The following is a 19,017-nucleotide window of genomic DNA, read 5'->3' on the forward strand; positions in this document are numbered from 1 at the left end:
AAGAAAGTGAGCGACGAGCTTGATGCTAATTTGTGTCAGTGGATACATCACGTTCGTGGACTGAACCACCGTGTGTTCCACAAAATGATCCCGTGTGTCCCACAAAATGATTTTATACACCCCTGCTGCTAGCGGGGTGTATAAAATAGTCAGGAAGTCTCATGAATACAAAGGATTCTGGGTATATGTTGTGTTGCGTTTATTTTGTGTTACTGTGAGGATGTTCTCCCGAAATGTGTTTGTCGTTCTTAAGTGGTGTGGCTTCACAGCGTGGCGCATATTACTAAGAGTGTTAAAATTGTTTATATCACAACCATTAGTGTACTCTGTGTCACCCAGTATGCCTTGCAGTCGTGTGCCTGTGTCTGTGGAAGCTACACACATGTTGCTGGACTGACAAGCAGATCGTAAATGCTGTAGAAGGCGACAAAGACAATGGCTTCATAGCACACCCTAATACTTATTATCTGGGTGACTGCCGGCAATCATTCAAGAGAATAATAGTGTCTCCTATTGTCTTCTTCGCTTTACGACACGAGTCTTAAATGGCTCTTTGAATGGCAAAAGATACCGATCCCAGAACCATGTATATCAAATATTTCCGGATGGTCCAACCGCCACCCGCCCGAATCTAATTAAAATCTATTATTTTGTCCGCGGATGAGACCGCAAACCGCGTATCTCTAATATATATATATATATATATGTATATATATATATATATTTATCAGGTTCTGATTATGTATCATTTCATGTGCAGCAAGAGGTGGAGAACTTCAAGAAGGTCCACCTGATCAGCCGCGAAGAGTTTGACTGTCTGACCCCTGAACCACCCGTCGACCCCAACCAGGAAGTGCCCCCCGGCCCCCCACAACCCCAGCAGAGTAAGAACGCACAATCTAATCAAAGCATGTGGACAGGAAGTGCTGACCTTTACTTGTCTTGCGTCCTCAGTTCCAACCGACGCTTTGGCGAACAAACTTTTCGGCGCCCCGGAGCCTTCGACAATAGCGCGATCGCTCCCGACGACCGTGCCCGACTCCCCCAACTACCGCAGTGCCCGCACGCCCCGAACCCCGCGCACGCCTCACCGGAAGGACCCCGCCCTGACGCCACGCTTCTACCCGGTGGTCAAAGAAAGCCGGCCCGTCGATGCCAAGGTAAGAAGGCGGCTCAGTGTCACCGCAAAAAAGTTTGACAGCTTTTTATGTAGAAAAAAAATGTTTTGTTGGTGAATTCCAGACGCCAAGGAAGAGGAAGACCAGGCACAGCTCCAACCCGCCCATGGAGTGTCACGTCGGCTGGGTGATGGACTCCAGAGAGCATCGCTCCCGCACCGCCTCCGTCAGGTGAGACGCACCTAACTAAATTGTCGTTAACACTGTCATACTCACTCTCCTCTTCTTGTACCTCTAGCTCCAACGCCAGCCCCTCAGAGGGCACACCTGCTTTAGGTAACGTCGGCTGCACGCCGCAGTCCCTCCCCAAGTTCCAGCATCCATCCCACGAGCTGCTCAAGGAGAATGGCTTCACGCAACACGTCTACCACAAGTACCGCCGACGCTGCCTCAACGGTACACACACACACACACACACACACACACACACACACAAACAGATTGCGTACTATACACTATTACTATATTACCTAACAATGTATACCCTAGTTTACACTGTTACTACTTCATGTAGCACATACTTTGTGTACTAAACACTGTAACCGACACTTTGTGTACTATACCTTTCTAACTACTTGAGGTAACACACACTTTGTGTACTTTATGTTGTAATTACTTCTTGTGACACAGTGTGTTCTTAATGTTGTAATTACTTCAGCTAACACACACTATGTACGATACGCTGTAACTACTTTGTGTAACAAACATGTTGTATACCAAACACTGAAACTAATTAATGTAACACACACTTTGTGTAGTAAACACTGCAGTTACTTGATGTAACACATAGTTTGTACACTAAACACGGTAAGAACCTCATGTAACACATACTTTTTGTGCTAAGCACTACAGTTATTTAATTTAAAATATACTTTGTTTACTAAACACTAATTACTTAATGTAAAACATACTTTCTATACCAAACACTATAACTACTTGATGTAACACACATACTGTATACTAAACACTAATTCCTTCATGTAACACATACTTTGTGTTAGGGCTGGGCGATATTGGCTTTTTATTAATATTGCGATATTTTTACGCCATATTGCGATAAACGATATATATTACGATATTTTGCCTTGGCCTTGAATGAACACTTGATGCATATAATCACAGCAGTATGATGATGTGTCTACATTAAAACATTCTTCTTCACACTGCATTAATATATGCTCATTTTAAACTTTCATGCAGAGAGGGAAATCACAACTAAGTCAGTTGACCAAAACTGTATTCATTAAATATTCTTCATTCTCTCACGGGTGACTTTTTAAATGAAAGAACAAATTAATAGTGTTGCTACCTTTTTGTAGTAACACTTCTGCTGCATACTTTCCATTGATTGATTGATACTTTTATTAGTAGATTGCACAGTACAGTACATATTCCGTACAATTGACCACTAAATGGTAACAACCGAAAAAGTTTTCTTAACTTGTTTAAGTCGGGGTCCACAATAATCAATTCATGTGTGAATGTGTTGGTCTTACAATGAGGCGGCAACTTGATTGATTGATTGATACTTTTATTAGTAGATTGCACAGTACAGTACATATTCCGTACAATTGACCACTAAATGGTAACACCCAAATAAGTTTTTCATCTTGTTTAAGTCGGGGTCCACGTTAATCAATTCATGGTACAAATACATACTATCAGCATAACACAGTCATCACACAGGTTAATCATCAGAGTATATACATTGAACAGCATATTGCTGTTGTCTGCTGAATATCTTCCCACTTGGATCCAAACCACCGCCAGATGATGGACCCCTGTTCTTCATGTTGGGCATTTATTGTTCTTCCTCCATTTGTGATAAGTTTCGCACCATCTCTCTCTCTGATCGGCGAGAGCTATGACGCTGGACTCGCGAGAGTATGTGACGTATGTAAGAAGGCGGGCTTGTTTTCCGTCTCTGTCAGAATGAGAGACGAGGAGGAGTGAGACACGCCAGTAATGTAATGCACACAGCTTAAAGAAACGGTGTGAGAACATATAATCGAATATTACGATGTAGTCATTTTCTATATCGCACAGAGACAAACCTGCGATATATCGAATATATCGCCCAGCCCTACTTTGTGTACTAAACACTAATTCCTTCATGTAACACATACTTTGTGTACTAAACACTACAATTACTTCATGTAATACATACTTTGAATACAAAACACTAATTCCTTGATGTAACACATACTTTGTGTACTAAACACTACAATTACTTCATGTAATACATTCTTTGAATACAAAACACTAATTCCTTGATGTAACACATACTTTGTGTACTAAACACTACAATTACTTCATGTAACACATTCTTTGAATACTAAACACTAATTATTTTTAACACATACTTTGTCTACTTAGAACTACAATTACTCTATGTGACACATACTTTGCATACTGAACACTAAAATTACCTCATGTAACATACTTTGAATACTTAGGTAGGTAGGTAGGTAAGTCTTTATTGTCATGGCAACAAGTACAACGCAACTTTGTTTTCAGCACAAACCTGTTCAAGATTAAACAAACAAACAGTGTACAGGGTTACAGAACAAGAACGCTGATGGGTCGCCATAAGGCGCCCCGTAAAAGATGGGGAAAAAGGTAAACGCTGGGGAAGGATGAGTAAAAAAATACAATCCAGACTGGGCTCCTAAGGGGGCCCAGTTCGGAGTGAGAAAAAACCTCCATAGCAAAGCACATATACATATTACAACATACATCTCGAGGTATCTAGCAACAGTGGGAAGGTAGTTCAAGGTCATGTTGGTAGGCCGCAGCTCTCAGGCGCTGACCATCCATTCATCACCCCTACGGGATTGCGTCGAGGGTGTTGGATTGGGGGACAGGAGGGTGTATGTGTGGCGCATGTTGTTTTTGTGGATGTGTGTGTGAGTGTGTATAAGCCCATAGTGTGTCTCTGTTCCGCGGTCTTGATGTATTTGCCGCCGCTAGTCCAAAGTTCACAACAACAGGAGTGTCCATGAGGGACAAAAAATATAAAATAAAACGAATTACTTCATGTAACACTTATTTTGTGTACTAAAGACTACAATTACGTCATGTAACACATACTTTTTGCACTTAACACTACAATTACTTTATGTAACACATTCTTTGAATACTAAACACTAATTATTTTTAACACATACTTTGTCTACTTAAAACTAAAATTACTGTATGTAACACATACTTTGTGTACAATAGACTACAATTTCTTCATGTAACACATACTTTGTGTACTGAACACTAAAATTACCTCATGTAACATACTTTGAATACTTAACTCTAATTACTTCATGTAAATACCTACTTTGTGTACTAAAGACTACAATTACGTCATGTAACTCATACTTTGACTACTAAACACTACAATTACTTCATGTAACACATTCTTTGAATACCAAACAGTAATTATTTTTAACAAATAATTTGTCTACTTAAAACTACAATTACTCTATGTAACACATACTTTGTGTACAATAGACTACAATTTCTTCATGCAAAACACTTTGAATACTAAAGACTACAATTCATTTGTGTACCTTGTCAGCATCCACTACTTTGGTTTAGTTTTACTTGCACTTTCTACCGTTTTTACTAAGCAGTGGTAAACTTTTCCTAACGGGATTTTTCTTTACTAAATGGAACTTTTTCTGAACAATTGCAGAGCGAAAGCGGCTGGGCATCGGTCAATCCCAGGAGATGAACACGCTCTTCCGCTTCTGGTCATTCTTCCTGCGGGATCACTTCAACAGGAAGATGTACGAGGAATTCCGGCAGCTGGTGGTGGAGGACGGGAAAGAAGGATACAGGTAAGAGAGAGTTTTCCACTTTTACTAAGCTTGAATGCATGAGGCAAAAAAACATATTTTCTGCCTTCAGGTACGGCTTGGAGTGCTTGTTCAGGTACTACAGCTACGGTCTGGAGAAGAAGTTCAGGCCCGAGATCTTCAAGGACTTTCAAGAGGAGACCATGAAGGACTACGAGGCTGGTAAGCTCTTAGGAATTTGAAGCTGCAAGCAAATATCAGTTTTTTTTTTTGTAATCGGGCCCCTTAAATGTATATTTTGTTGATGTAAGTTCTTAAGGTCTTAAGATAAATGCTTTGACCCACAGGTCAGCTGTATGGACTGGAGAAGTTCTGGGCCTTCCTCAAATATTCCAAAACCAAGACCTTGGAGATTGACTCCAAGCTGCAAGAGTATCTGAGAAAGTTTAAACGTCTAGAGGACTTCAGGATTGACGTGAGTAGATTACTCTGAAAGAGGGCTGTGAGGCATTGGGGACTGTAGCTACACTTGAAGACCAATAGGTGGTGACCTATATTAGATAAATAATCACTATATGCAGAGTCTGGGTGAAGCTGGACCGCAAGAACAGATTTCTTAAAAAAATATATTTTTAAACATCCATCCATCCATCCATCTTCTTCCGCTTATCCGAGGTCGGGTCGCGGGGGCAACAACCTAAGCAGGGAAGCCCAGACTTCCCTTTCCCCAGCCACTTCGTCTAGCTCTTCCCGGGGGATCCCGAGGCGTTCCCAGGCCAGCCAGGAGACATAGTCTTCCCAACGTGTCCTGGGTCTTCCCCGTGGCCTCCTACCGGTTGGACGTGCCCTAAACACCTCCCTAGGGAGGCGTTCGGGTGGCATCCTGACCAGATGCCCGAACCACCTCATCTGGCTCCTCTCCATGTGAAGGAGCAGCGACTTTACTTTGAGTTCCTCCCGGATGGCAGAGCTTCTCACCCTCTCTCTTAGGGAGAGCCCCGCCACACGGCGGAGGAAACTCATTTCGGCCGCTTGTACCCGTGATCTTATCCTTTCGGTCATGACCCAAAGCTCATGACCATAGGTGAGGATGGGGACGTAGATCGACCGGTAAATTGAGAGCTTTGCCTTCCGGCTCAGCTCCTTCTTCACCACAACGGATCAGTACAACGTCCGCATTAGTGAAGACGCCGCACCGATCCGCCTGTCAATCTCACGATCCACTCTTCCCTCACTCGTGAACAAGACTCCTAGGTACTTGAACTCCTCCACTTGGGGCAGGGTCTCCTCCCCAACCCGGAGATGGCATTCCACCCTTTTCCGGGTGAGAACCATGGACTCGGACTTGGAGGTGCTGATTCTCATTCCGGTCGCTTCACACTCGGCTGCAAACCGATCCAGTAAGAGCTGAAGATCCCGGTCAGATGAAGCCATCAGGACCACATCATCTGCAAAAAGCAGAGACCTAATCCTGCGGTTACCAAACCGGAACGCCTTGACTGCGCCTAGAAATTCTGTCCATAAAAGTTATGAACAGAATCGGTGACAAAGGACAGCCTTGGCGGAGTCCAGCTCTCACTGGAAATGTGTTCGACTTACTGCCGGCAATGCGGACCAAGCTCTGGCACTGATCGTACAGGGAGCGGACCGCCACAATAAGACAGTCCGATACCCCATACTCTCTGAGCACTCCCCACAGGACTTCCCGAGGGACACGGTCGAATGCCTTCTCCAAGTCCACAAAGCACATGTAGACTGGTTGGGCAAACTCCCATGCACCCTCAAGAACCATGTTTATTTTTATTTTCAACACAAAATAAAACAGCAAAAATAAATTAAACAAATTGAAAATAAAGTAATGTGAGGCAATGCAAATTAAACAATAAAAAAAAACATAATCTGAATTGGTCCATTTTTTCTGGGACTATTATTACTGACGGACAGATGTCGCAGTGTGACTGTAGCCAGGCACATAAGAAAACTCCCGTCTCCATGGCAACGTTTCTGTCACTTTCACTCATTCGCCGCTTTTCCACTGACGCAGGGGTAGGCAACCCAGAACGTTGAAAGAGCCATTTTGGACCCAAATAACAAAAACCGTCTCCGTCTGGAGCCAACTGGAGAGTGGGGGTCCCGTCGCAGAGTTTACAGTTACGGTAGCACATTTAGCCCCAAACGGGGTAACATCACAACTAACGTGTTACACGTCCGATTCACCCAGCGACTCTCTGTCGGAGTATCATCGCTGAGGTCCAGTGCACCACAGTTTTGTATTGTCGCTCCGTCCTTCGGCGCCGGGGGAAGGAGCGTGAGAGAGACACACACACAGTGACAGAGAGAGAGCAGGCAGGGGATCGAGGGAGGGAGGGAGGAAAAGCGCGTGCGGGTCGAGTGGAAAAACGGCAAAACTTTTCTCTGCTTGTATCACGTAAGTGACGTCAATGTTCGGCCTTCGACAGCCACATACATTGTCACCGACGTCCCACTGGGTCTGAGTTTTCCTTGCCCTTATGTGGGCCTACCGAAGATGTCGTAGTGGTTTGTGCAGCCCTTTGAGACACTAGTGATTTAGGGCTATATAAGTAAACATTGATTGATTGATTGACATACCACACCGTGATTGGTCGATTCCTTCAGCGCCGCACACAACGCTTTCAAGCGGCATTCATATAAAACTTGCGGGCCGCACTAACATTAAACTTTCATATTAAAGTGGGGGCCGCAATTGACCCGCGGGCCGAGTGTCTGAGACCCCTGCTTTAGGTTCGTTTAATAGTTTAAACAAAATTAAATAATGGATCCCATATTTCTATATACAAACCCCATTTCCATATGAGTTGGGTTCGATGTAAATATAAACGGAATACATTGATTTGCGAACCATTTTCAACCCACGATGCAAAGACTGATGCAAAGTGGAAAAGTGTTTTGTGGTCTGCTGTAAGTGCAAGTTAAAGCTCTACAATGCAAAGCGAAAGCCATTTATCAACAACATCCAGAAACGCCGCCGGCTACTCTGGGTTTGAGATCATCTAAGATGGACTGACGCAAAGTGGAAAAGTGTTCTGTGGTCTGACGAGTCCACATTTCAAATTGTTTTTGGAAATATTCGACATTGTGTCATCCGGACCAAAGGGGAAGCGAACTATCCAGACTGTTATCGACGCAAAGTTTAAAAACCAGCATCTGTGATGGTATGGGGGTGCATTAGTGCCCAAGGCATGGGTAACTTACACATCTGTGAAGGCACTATTAATATTGAAAGGTACATACAGGTTTTGGAGCAACATATGCTGCCATCTAAGCGCTGTCTTTTTCATGGACGCCCCTGCTTATTTCAGCAAGACAATGCCAAGTCACATTCAGCACGTGTTACAACAGCGTGGCTTCGTACAAAAAAAGTGCAGGTACTTTCCTGGCCCGCCTGCAGTCCAGACCTGTCTCCCATCGAAAGTATGTGGCACATTATGAAGCGTAAAATACGACAGCGGAGACTGTTGAACGACTGAAGCTCTACAAAAAACAAGAATGGGAAGAAAAATCCACTTTCAAAGCTTCAACAACTAGTTTCCTCAGTTCCCAAACATTTATTGAGTGTTGTTAAAAGAAAAGGTGATGTAACACAGTGGTGAACATGCCCTTTCCCAACTACTTTGGCACGTGTTGCAACCATGAAATTCTAAGTTAATTGTTATTTGCAAAAAAAATAATAAAGTTTATGAGTTTGAACATCTAATATATTGTCTTCGTAGTGCCTTCAATTGAATATGGGTTGAAAAGGATTTGCAAATCATTGTATTCCGTTTATATTTACATCTAACACAATTTCCCAACTCATATGGAAACGTGGATTGTAAGACTCATTATTATCCAAACTAAATGCAGTTTGTTCTACTGATATCATTTCCATAGCTTGTCTATACCAGTCAGTATGAGTTTGACTATCAACATTTATCCATTTTTGTATACTCAATATTGAGAGTATGAAGTGATGAAGCCTCCTAGGATGAGAGGATGAATGTCTTCCGAGACAAACTCAACATTTCAGTTGGGAAAGTAGAATCGATGACTTTATGGAAGACAATATTCAGTGTTGGACTTAAAAGGCTGTTCTACTGTAACCCTCCAAATTTGTCTCCGCCCACAGCCGCCGATGGAGGACGGAGGTCGCAGGAGGCACTCGTCCAGCGGAGACAGCCGCCGCCGCCACCCCTCCCATCCCTCCAGCCGCCCCCCGAGCAGCTGTGGCGCCGCCGCCAAGGACGACACAAAACCCGACCCAGACGCCAAGATGCTGAAATAGAGGACAGCGGCCCACACCATCAGGTCGCTTGTCGCCGGTTCTCAAGGAGGCACCGCTTCTCTTCTTTGATGCATCGCAGCCCCCGCCCTGCCCCCCCCTCCACCCCATCAATTTTTTGTTTAGTCCATGCTTTAAGGAACGAGGAAAAGAACCATGGTGGTGAGTTTTGAAGCGGTTTGTCTTAACGAGGCAAAGGAGGAGGAGTCAAAGACGTCGTCTTCACCGTTATTTTTCTTGTTTCCTTCCTCCATCGTCATCGCCCTGAATTTGATCTCAAGATAGTTTTTTTTTTTTTTTTTTTAAGCGCCTGGGAAAGTTCTGCTGGCATCCAAGCGGACCAAAGCGACTGCAGACCCAAATATTTAATTCAGTGAACTTTTGAGAAGAGAAGACTTGAGTGTTGCCTTATCTAATGCTTTTTAGCGCTGGGAGGTGGGGGGATGTTTGCCAGCAGAGGCCAAGAGGTGGCGCTGTCTGTCTTCCACGTGTTACAAGTCCCTCGCCTTTTCTCCCTCGCGGCTTTTGTTCTTCCACCATGACTGGATCCTCTCCAGGTGCTTCCTTCACGTCCCGCTCATCCGAACCATCAACTACAGTCTTGGATTACTTGAAAAAAAAAAAAAGAAGAAGACGACGGCGTGTCAGGAGGGGGCGCCGTCGTACCTCCATTTCCGGTGTGACGCGCACGTCGTCCATGATGAAGAGCGCTAAGACGACTTACTTGCCTTACATGTACTCAACGTGCGTTTTTTTTTTTTTTTTAAGTTTCCTTCTGATCGTTTTTTCGCTTCCATCAGGATCGTCCACGTGGATTCAAAGCGACGGGAACACTAAAAGGGAACGTTAACATCGAGGCAGCAGACAGGCGCTGTGTTTGCTCGCAACCACAAAAAGCTCAAGCGAATTTTATTTCATGTTGAAATTGGTTACATTTCCCCCTCCCCCACCCCTTGTTTTTCTTCTTTTTTTTTTTCACGCGCTTCCGTTTGATCGGCGCCCCCCCCACCGAGCTGCATTTGAAGCCGCCCGCTTGGCTCTGCTTTCCAGCAGCGAAAACAACTCGCGTTTTGTTTTAAGCTGCGGCGCTGACTTCCAGTCACGTGTTTGTGACGTCACTCGTTCATGTCGCAGCGGATTCAGACGCTCACGTTCGATGCATCAAAGTGTTACGCGGAGGTAAAAAGGGGAGGGGAAAATAAGTGTTGTTGGGGTTTTTGTTTTTTTTTTGCCACCAGGAGGCAGACTTCTCCCCAGCCTCCAGTCAGGATGTTTCAGTTCTTCCCCCTTTTCGGACTCCTAGCGACTCTGTGCACCCGCAGCCCGAAGACGCAAAAGGAGCGAGAACATTATGGTTGCTTATGATGTCTGCAGACTGAAACAAAAACAAACAAACAAAAAAAAGGACAAACAAGTCATAAAGCCATACGAATATACTTTGAAAACACAAACTGTCTATAAAGCGTTGGGAGTTGTTCATTGCATCAAAATATCTTAGGCTTGTCATGAGGCAAAAAATGTGAAAATGACCAAAAAAGGAACAAAAAAAAAAAAGTATATCTATAAAACGGGAAAATGTAAAATACTTGAATGAGATCTTGTATGATAACATTTAATATTCACTATCTGCTTTGTAGGCTGATGTGATTCGCTTATTAGTGTCATTTGTAATTTGTAGTAATTATGCTTTTTTTTCCTTTAATAAAAGAAAAAAAAAATACAAAACGGACAAAAAAAACTTGAAAAGCACGCTTGGTGAGTCGGGTTTTTATTTGCTTGGAATACAAATAAACACAGGATTGCATTGTTCAACACCTTTAGTTTTCTTTCATTACAAACAATTATTAAAGTGCTGCCTAGTTAAAAAGTGCAAAACATTAACAGGATTACAGCATCCTAACGGTGAGTAAACATTTGAAAAAGCTTCCACGTTCCCATGGTTTGAATTGCATTGCAGTACTATTCACAGCCGCTAGTGGGTGCCACTTGGATCCGGAGCTTGTCCTGCTGTAGTTTCTTGCTTTCGCCACCAGATGGCGTGCTTGCATGGTCAATTAAAGGTGTTCGATTTTCTTACTGCATTTGTTTTAGCCGCTGCGTGATCTTCTGCATGATCTAACCTGAGATGATGGAGGAAGTTCTGGAATGGACGTCAGTCAGTAATTAGGTACAACTCTTTTTTTTTTTTTTTTTTAAACAAGTACCAACACTGGCCGTTTGTGCCGAGTCGATTGAACGGTCTTGTCTTCCTGCCCAGGCGATCACTGGCTCTTCTTGGGAGAGTCGGGGATGCTCTCGGTGAGCGGCGTGAAGCAGGTGAGCAAAGTGTGCCGCTCGTACTGCTTGGTCTCCTTGAACTTGGTGTCCGTGCCGTGGAGCCGGTCCAGCACGCCGAAGACGCCGAAACACTGATTGAACCTGCGGACGGGAAGGAGGGAGATCGTCGGAAAACATCGCAGATGCATCCCTAGGTAAATGAATGCGTGATGAATAGTGAAAAGGTGGGATTCCTTGGGCACCTAACAATATTCGATTCGGTTTTTCAATCGGTTCTCGCTAACCTACTCAATCGGTAAGTTGTGAGTTCCAACCCCAGTTGAGTCATACCAAAGACTATAAAAATGGGACCTGTTACCTCCCTGCTTGACACTAAAAGGTTGGAATTGGGGGGTAAATCAACAAAATGATTCCCGGGCGCGGCCACCGCTGCTGCTCACTGCTCCGCTCACCTCCCAGGGGGTGATCAAGGGTGATGGGTCAAATGCAGAGAATAATTTCGCCACACCTAGTGTGTGACAATCATCGGTACTTTAACTTTTAAAGGCCTACTGAAACCCACTACTACCGACCACGCAGTCTGATAGTTTATATATCAATGATGAAATATTAGCATTGCAACACATGCCAATACGGCCTTTTAGTTCACGAAATTGCAATTTTAAATTTCCCGTCGCGGAATGATGACGTGTTCGCCTGACGTCACGGACTGTAGAGAACATAGCACGGCACAATTTGCGGCTAAGTCGTCTCTTTTCATCGCGCGATTAAACAGTGTTCTGGACATCTGTGTTGCAGAATCTTTTGCAATTTGTTCAATTAATAATGGAGAAGTCAAAGTAGAAAGATGGAGTTGGGAAGCTTTAGCCACACAAACACAAGGTGATTCCTTGTTTAAAATTCCCGGAGGTGAAGATTTACTATAGATCAGAGCGGTCAAGCGAACATGGTTCCCGACCACTTGTCAACCGGCAGGTTTCGGTGAGAAAATTGTGGTAGTTTATATATCAATGATGAAATATTAACATTGCAACACATGCCAATACGGCCTTTTTAGTTTACTAAATTGCAATTTTAAATTTCCCGCGGAGTTTCTTGTTGAAAACGATGACGCGTGACGTCACGGACTGTAGAGAACATAGCGCAGCACCATTTGCGGCTAAAAGTCGTCTCTTTTCATCGCGCAATTAAACAGTGTTCTGGACATCTGTGTTGCTGAATCTTTTGCAATTTGTTCAATTAATAATGGAGAAGTCAAAGTAGAAAGATGGAGTTTGGAAGCTTTAGCCACACAAACACACGGTGATTCCTTGTTTAAAATTCCCGGAGGTGAAGATTTACTATAGATCAGAGCGGTCAAGCGAACATGGTTCCCAACCACTTGTCAACCGGCAGGTTTCGGTGAGAAAATTGTGGTAGTTTATACATCAATGATGAAATATTAACATTGCAACACATGCCAATACGGCCTTTTTAGTTTACTAAATTGCAATTTTAAATTTCCCGCGGAGTTTCTTGTTTAAAACGATGACGCATGCGTGTGACGTCACGGACTGTAGAGAACATAGCGCGGCACCATTTGCGGCTAAGTCGTCTCTTTTCATCGCGCGATTAAACCGTATTCTGGACATCTGTGTTGCAGAATCTTTTGCAATTTGTTCAATTAATAATGGAGAAGTCAAAGTAGAAAGATGGAGTTGGGAAGCTTTAGCCACACAAACACACGGCGATTCCTTATTTAGAATTCCCGGAGGTGAAGATTTACTACGGATCAGAGCGGTCAAGCGAACATGGTTCCCAACCACTTGTCAACCGGCAGGTTTCGGTGAGAAAATTGTGGTAGTTTATACATCAATGATGAAATATTAACATTGCAACACATGCCAATACGGCCTTTTTAGTTTACTAAATTGCAATTTTAAATTTCCCGCGGAGTTTCTTGTTGAAAATGATGACGTGTTCGCCTGACGTCACGGACTGTAGAGAACATAGCGCGGCACCATTTGCGGCTAAGTCGTCTCTTTTCATCGCGCAATTACACAGTATTCTGGACATCTGTGTTGCAGAATCTTTTGCAATTTGTTCAATTAATAATGGAGAAGTCAAAGTAGAAAGATGGAGTTGGGAAGCTTTAGCCACACAAACACACGGTGATTCCTTATTTAAAATTCCCGGAGGTGAAGATTTACTATGGATCAGAGCGGTCAACTGAACATGGTTCCCAACCACTTGTCAACCGGCAGGTTTCGGTGAGAAAATTGTGGTAGTTTATACATCAATGATGAAATATTAACATTGCAACACATGCCAATACGGCCTTTTTAGTTTACTAAATTGCAATTTTAAATTTCCCGCAGAGTTTCTTGTTGAAAACGATGACGCGTGACGTCACGGACTGTAGAGAACATAGCGCAGCACCATTTGCGGCTAAGTCGTCTCTTTTCATCGCGCATAATTACACAGTATTTTGGACATCTGTGTTGCTGAATCTTTTGCAATTTGTTCAATTAATAATGGAGAAGTCAAAGTAGAAAGATGGAGTTGGGAAGCTTTAGCCACACAAACACACGGTGATTCCTTGTTTAAAATTCCCGGAGGTGAAGATTTACTATGGATCAGAGCGGTCAAGCGAACATGGTTCCCAACCACTTGTCAACCGGCAGGTTTCGGTGAGAAAATTGTGGTAGTTTATATATCAATGATGAAATATTAACATTGCAACACATGCCAATACGGCCTTTTTAGTTTATTAAATTGCAATTTTAAATTTCCCGCAGAGTTTCTTGTTGAAAACGATGACGCATGCGTGTGACGTCACGGACTGTAGAGAACATAGTGCAGCACCATTTGCGGCTAAAAGTCGTCTCTTTTCATCGCGCAATTGAACAGTGTTCTGGACATCTGTGTTGCAGAATCTTTTGCAATTTGTTCAATTAATAATGGAGAAGTCAAAGTAGAAAGATGGAGTTGGGAAGCTTTAGCCACACAAACACACGGTGATTCCTTGTTTAAAATTCCCGGAGGTGAAGATTTACTATGGATCAGAGCGGTCAAGCGAACATGGTTCCCAACCACTTGTCAACCGGCAGGTTTCGGTGAGAAAATTGTGGTAGTTTATACATCAATGATGAAATATTAACATTGCAACACATGCCAATACGGCCTTTTTAGCTTACTAAATTGCAATTTTAAATTTCCCGGGAGTTTCTGGTTGAAAACGATGACGCGTGACGTCACGGACTGTAGAGAACATAGCGCAGCACCATTTGCGGCTAAGTCGTCTCTTTTCATCGCGCAATTAAACAGTGTTCTGGACATCTGTGTTGCAGAATCTTTTGCAATTTGTTCAATTAATAATGGAGAAGTCAAAGTAGAAAGATGGAGTTGGGAAGCTTTAGCCACACAAACACAAGGTGATTCCTTGTTTAAAATTCCCGGAGGTGAAGATTTACTACGGATCAGAGCGGTCAAGCGAACATGGTTCCCAACCACTTGTCAACCGGCAGGTTTCGGTGAGAAAATTGTGGTAGTTTATATATCAATGATGAAATATTAACATTGCAACACATGCCAATACGGCCTTTTTAGTTTACTAAATTGCAATTTTAAATTTCCCGCAGAGTTTCTTGTTGAAAACGATGACGCGTGACGTCACGGACTGTAGAGAACGTAGCGCAGCACCATTTGCGGCTAAGTCGTCTCTTTTCATCGCGCATAATTACACAGTATTTTGGACATCTGTGTTGCTGAATCTTTTGCAATTTGTTCAATTAATAATGGAGAAGTCAAAGTAGAAAGATGGAGTTGGGAAGCTTTAGCCACACAAACACACGGTGATTCCTTGTTTAAAATTCCCGGAGGTGAAGATTTACTATGGATCAGAGCGGTCAAGCGAACATGGTTCCCAACCACTTGTCAACCGGCAGGTTTCGGTGAGAAAATTGTGGTAGTTTATATATCAATGATGAAATATTAACATTGCAACACATGCCAATACGGCCTTTTTAGTTTATTAAATTGCAATTTTAAATTTCCCGCAGAGTTTCTTGTTGAAAACGATGACGCATGCGTGTGACGTCACGGACTGTAGAGAACATAGTGCAGCACCATTTGCGGCTAAAAGTCGTCTCTTTTCATCGCGCAATTGAACAGTGTTCTGGACATCTGTGTTGCAGAATCTTTTGCAATTTGTTCAATTAATAATGGAGAAGTCAAAGTAGAAAGATGGAGTTGGGAAGCTTTAGCCACACAAACACACGGTGATTCCTTGTTTAAAATTCCCGGAGGTGAAGATTTACTACGGATCAGAGCGGTCAAGCGAACATGGTTCCCAACCACTTGTCAACCGGCAGGTTTCGGTGAGAAAATTGTGGTAGTTTATACATCAATGATGAAATATTAACATTGCAACACATGCCAATACGGCCTTTTTAGCTTACTAAATTGCAATTTTAAATTTCCCGGGAGTTTCTGGTTGAAAACGATGACGCGTGACGTCACGGACTGTAGAGAACATAGCGCAGCACCATTTGCGGCTAAGTCGTCTCTTTTCATCGCGCAATTAAACAGTGTTCTGGACATCTGTGTTGCAGAATCTTTTGCAATTTGTTCAATTAATAATGGAGAAGTCAAAGTAGAAAGATGGAGTTGGGAAGCTTTAGCCACACAAACACAAGGTGATTCCTTGTTTAAAATTCCCGGAGGTGAAGATTTACTACGGATCAGAGCGGTCAAGCGAACATGGTTCCCAACCACTTGTCAACCGGCAGGTTTCGGTGAGAAAATTGTGGTAGTTTATATATCAATGGTGAAATATTAACATTGCAACACATGCCAATACGGCCTTTTTAGTTTACTAAATTGCAATTTTAAATTTCCCGCGGAGTTTCTTGTTGAAAACGATGACGCGTGACGTCACGGACTGTAGAGAACGTAGCGCAGCACCATTTGGAGTTGGGAAGCTTTAGCCACACAAACACACGGTGATTCCTTGTTTAAAATTCCCGGAGGTGAAGATTTACCATAGATCAGAGCGGTCAAGCGAACATGGATCCCGACCACTTGTCAACCGGCAGGTTTCGGTGAGAAAATTGTGGTAGTTTATATATCAATGATGAAATATTAACATTGCAACACATGCCAATACGGCCTTTTTAGTTTACTAAATTGCAATTTTAAATTTCCCGCAGAGTTTCTTGTTGAAAACGATGACGCGTGACGTCACGGACTGTAGAGAACATAGCGCGGCACAATTTGCGGCTAAGTCGTCTCTTTTCATCGCGCGATTAAACAGTGTTCTGGACATCTGTGTTGCAGAATCTTTTGCAATTTGTTCAATTAATATTGGAGAAGTCAAAGTAGAAAGATGGAGTTGGGAAGCTTTAGCCACACAAACACAAGGTGATTCCTTGTTTAAAATTCCCGGAGGTGAAGATTTACTATAGATCAGAGCGGTCAAGCGAACATGGTTCCCGACCACTTGTCAACCGGCAGGTTTCGGTGAGAAAATTGTGGTAGTTTATATATCAATGATGAAATATTAACATTGCAACACATGCCAATACGGCCTTTTTAGTTTACTAAATTGCAATTTTAAATTTCCCGCAGAGTTTCTTGTTGAAAACGATGACGCGTGACGTCACGGACTGTAGAGAACATAGCGCGGCACCATTTGCGGCTAAGTCGTCTCTTTTCATCGCGCGATTAAACAGTGTTCTGGACATCTGTGTTGCAGAATCTTTTGCAATTTGTTCAATTAATAATGGAGAAGTCAAAGTAGAAAGATGGAGTTGGGAAGCTTTAGCCACACAAACACAAGGTGATTCCTTGTTTAAAATTCCCGGAGGTGAAGATTTACTACGGATCAGAGCGGTCAAGCGAACATGGTTCCCGACTACATGTCAACCGGCAGGTTTCTGTGAGAAAATTGTGATAGTTTATATATCAATGATGAAATATTAACATTGCAACACATGCCAATACGGCTTTTTTTGTTTACTAAATTGCAATTTTAAATTTCCCGCGGAGTTTCTGGTTGAAAACGATGACGCGTGACGTCACGGACTGTAGAGAACGTAGCGCAGCACCATTTGGAGTTGGGAAGCTTTACCCACACAAACACACGGTGATTCCTTGTTTAAAATTCCCGGAGGTGAAGATTTACTACGGATCAGAGCGGTCAAGCGAACATGGATCCCGACCACTTGTCAACCGGCAGGTTTCGGTGAGAAAATTGTGGTAGTTTATATATCAATGATGAAATATTAACATTGCAACACATGCCAATACGGCCTTTTTAGTTTACTAAATTGCAATTTTAAATTTCCCGCAGAGTTTCTTGTTGAAAACGATGACGCATGCGTGTGACGTCACGGACTGTAGAGAACATAGCGCAGCACCATTTGCGGCTAAAAGTCGTCTCTTTTCATCGCGCAATTAAACAGTGTTCTGGACATCTGTGTTGCTGAATCTTTTGCAATTTGTTCAATTAATAATGGAGAAGTCAAAGTAGAAAGATGGAGTTGGGAAGCTTTAGCCACACAAACACAAGGTGATTCCTTGTTTAAAATTCCCGGAGGTGAACCAGAGCGGTCAAGCGAACATGGTTCCCGACCACTTGTCAACCGGCAGGTTTCGGTGAGAAAATTGTGGTAAAAAGTCGCCTCTTACAGGAGATCAGCCGAGCTTGCGCCGTCCATGCAGCTGCCGTCGACTTCCCTCAGGGACTGGCCTCAACACACCCGTGGACACCCCCCTCTGACTATCAGGTACTATTTAATCTCACTAAAACACTAGCAACACAATAGAAAGATAAGGGATTTCCCAGAATTATCCTATTAAATGTGTCTAAAAACATCTGAATCCGTCCCAATACATTCACCTTTTTTTTTTGTAGTCCTTTGCTATCAATATCATCATCCACAAATCTTTCATCCTCGCTCAAATTAATGGGGAAATTGTTTTCTCGGTCCGAATCGCTCTTGCTGCTGGAGGCTCCCATTAAAAACAATGTGAGGAGCCCTCACACTTGTGATGTCATCGTCTGCGACTTCCGGTAAAGGCAAGGCTTTTTTATCAGCACCAAAAGTTGCGAATTTTATCGTCGATGTTCTCTACTAAATACTTTCAGCAAAAATATGGCAATATCGCGAAATGATCAAGTATAACACATAGAATGGACCTGCTATCCCCGTTTGAATAAGAAAATCTCATTTCAGTAGGCCTTTAAGCATAATTATGGTCAAACCTCTTCACAACATGTATACACAGCACGTCAGCATGAAGATGGCTTAAACATGGATTAAGAAAAAAAAAAGATTGATTTCAGATTTGGAGTAAGCGTTATGATTCACATGTAAATACAGTTTTGAGCTCCTCTGTGAATGAATGAACGATCAAAAATGAATACATGATGAAATAACTATCAAATAAATGGCTGCATGATGAAAAAATGAATGCATAAATTATAAATGTA

At 42.9% G+C, this 19,017-nt stretch overlaps 2 protein-coding genes across 7 annotated transcripts in view; one reads left to right on the forward strand and one right to left on the reverse strand.

The window, feature by feature from the left end:
* larp1 (La ribonucleoprotein 1, translational regulator) overlaps window positions 1-11,457 on the forward strand; it is a 94,456-nt gene extending 82,999 nt beyond the window's left edge. For all 4 annotated transcript variants that reach the window (XM_061899090.1, XM_061899089.1, XM_061899091.1 and 1 more), the window contains 8 exons: window positions 761-884; window positions 955-1,160; window positions 1,243-1,349; window positions 1,417-1,574; window positions 4,864-5,008; window positions 5,079-5,188; window positions 5,314-5,441; window positions 9,114-11,457. In XM_061899090.1, the coding sequence (XP_061755074.1) occupies window positions 761-884; window positions 955-1,160; window positions 1,243-1,349; window positions 1,417-1,574; window positions 4,864-5,008; window positions 5,079-5,188; window positions 5,314-5,441; window positions 9,114-9,269 (1,134 nt within the window). In that variant the 3' untranslated portion in view covers window positions 9,270-11,457. The remainder of the gene's footprint in view (window positions 1-760; window positions 885-954; window positions 1,161-1,242; window positions 1,350-1,416; window positions 1,575-4,863; window positions 5,009-5,078; window positions 5,189-5,313; window positions 5,442-9,113) is intronic.
* faxdc2 (fatty acid hydroxylase domain containing 2) overlaps window positions 10,481-19,017 on the reverse strand; it is a 51,451-nt gene continuing 42,914 nt past the window's right edge. For all 3 annotated transcript variants that reach the window (XM_061899098.1, XM_061899097.1, XM_061899096.1), the window contains exon 9: window positions 10,481-11,684. In XM_061899098.1, the coding sequence (XP_061755082.1) occupies window positions 11,528-11,684 (157 nt within the window). In that variant the 3' untranslated portion in view covers window positions 10,481-11,527. The remainder of the gene's footprint in view (window positions 11,685-19,017) is intronic.

The sequence above is a fragment of the Nerophis ophidion genome, linkage group LG04 (genome assembly GCF_033978795.1).
Source record: "Nerophis ophidion isolate RoL-2023_Sa linkage group LG04, RoL_Noph_v1.0, whole genome shotgun sequence".
Classification (NCBI taxonomy): Eukaryota; Metazoa; Chordata; class Actinopteri; order Syngnathiformes; family Syngnathidae; genus Nerophis; species Nerophis ophidion.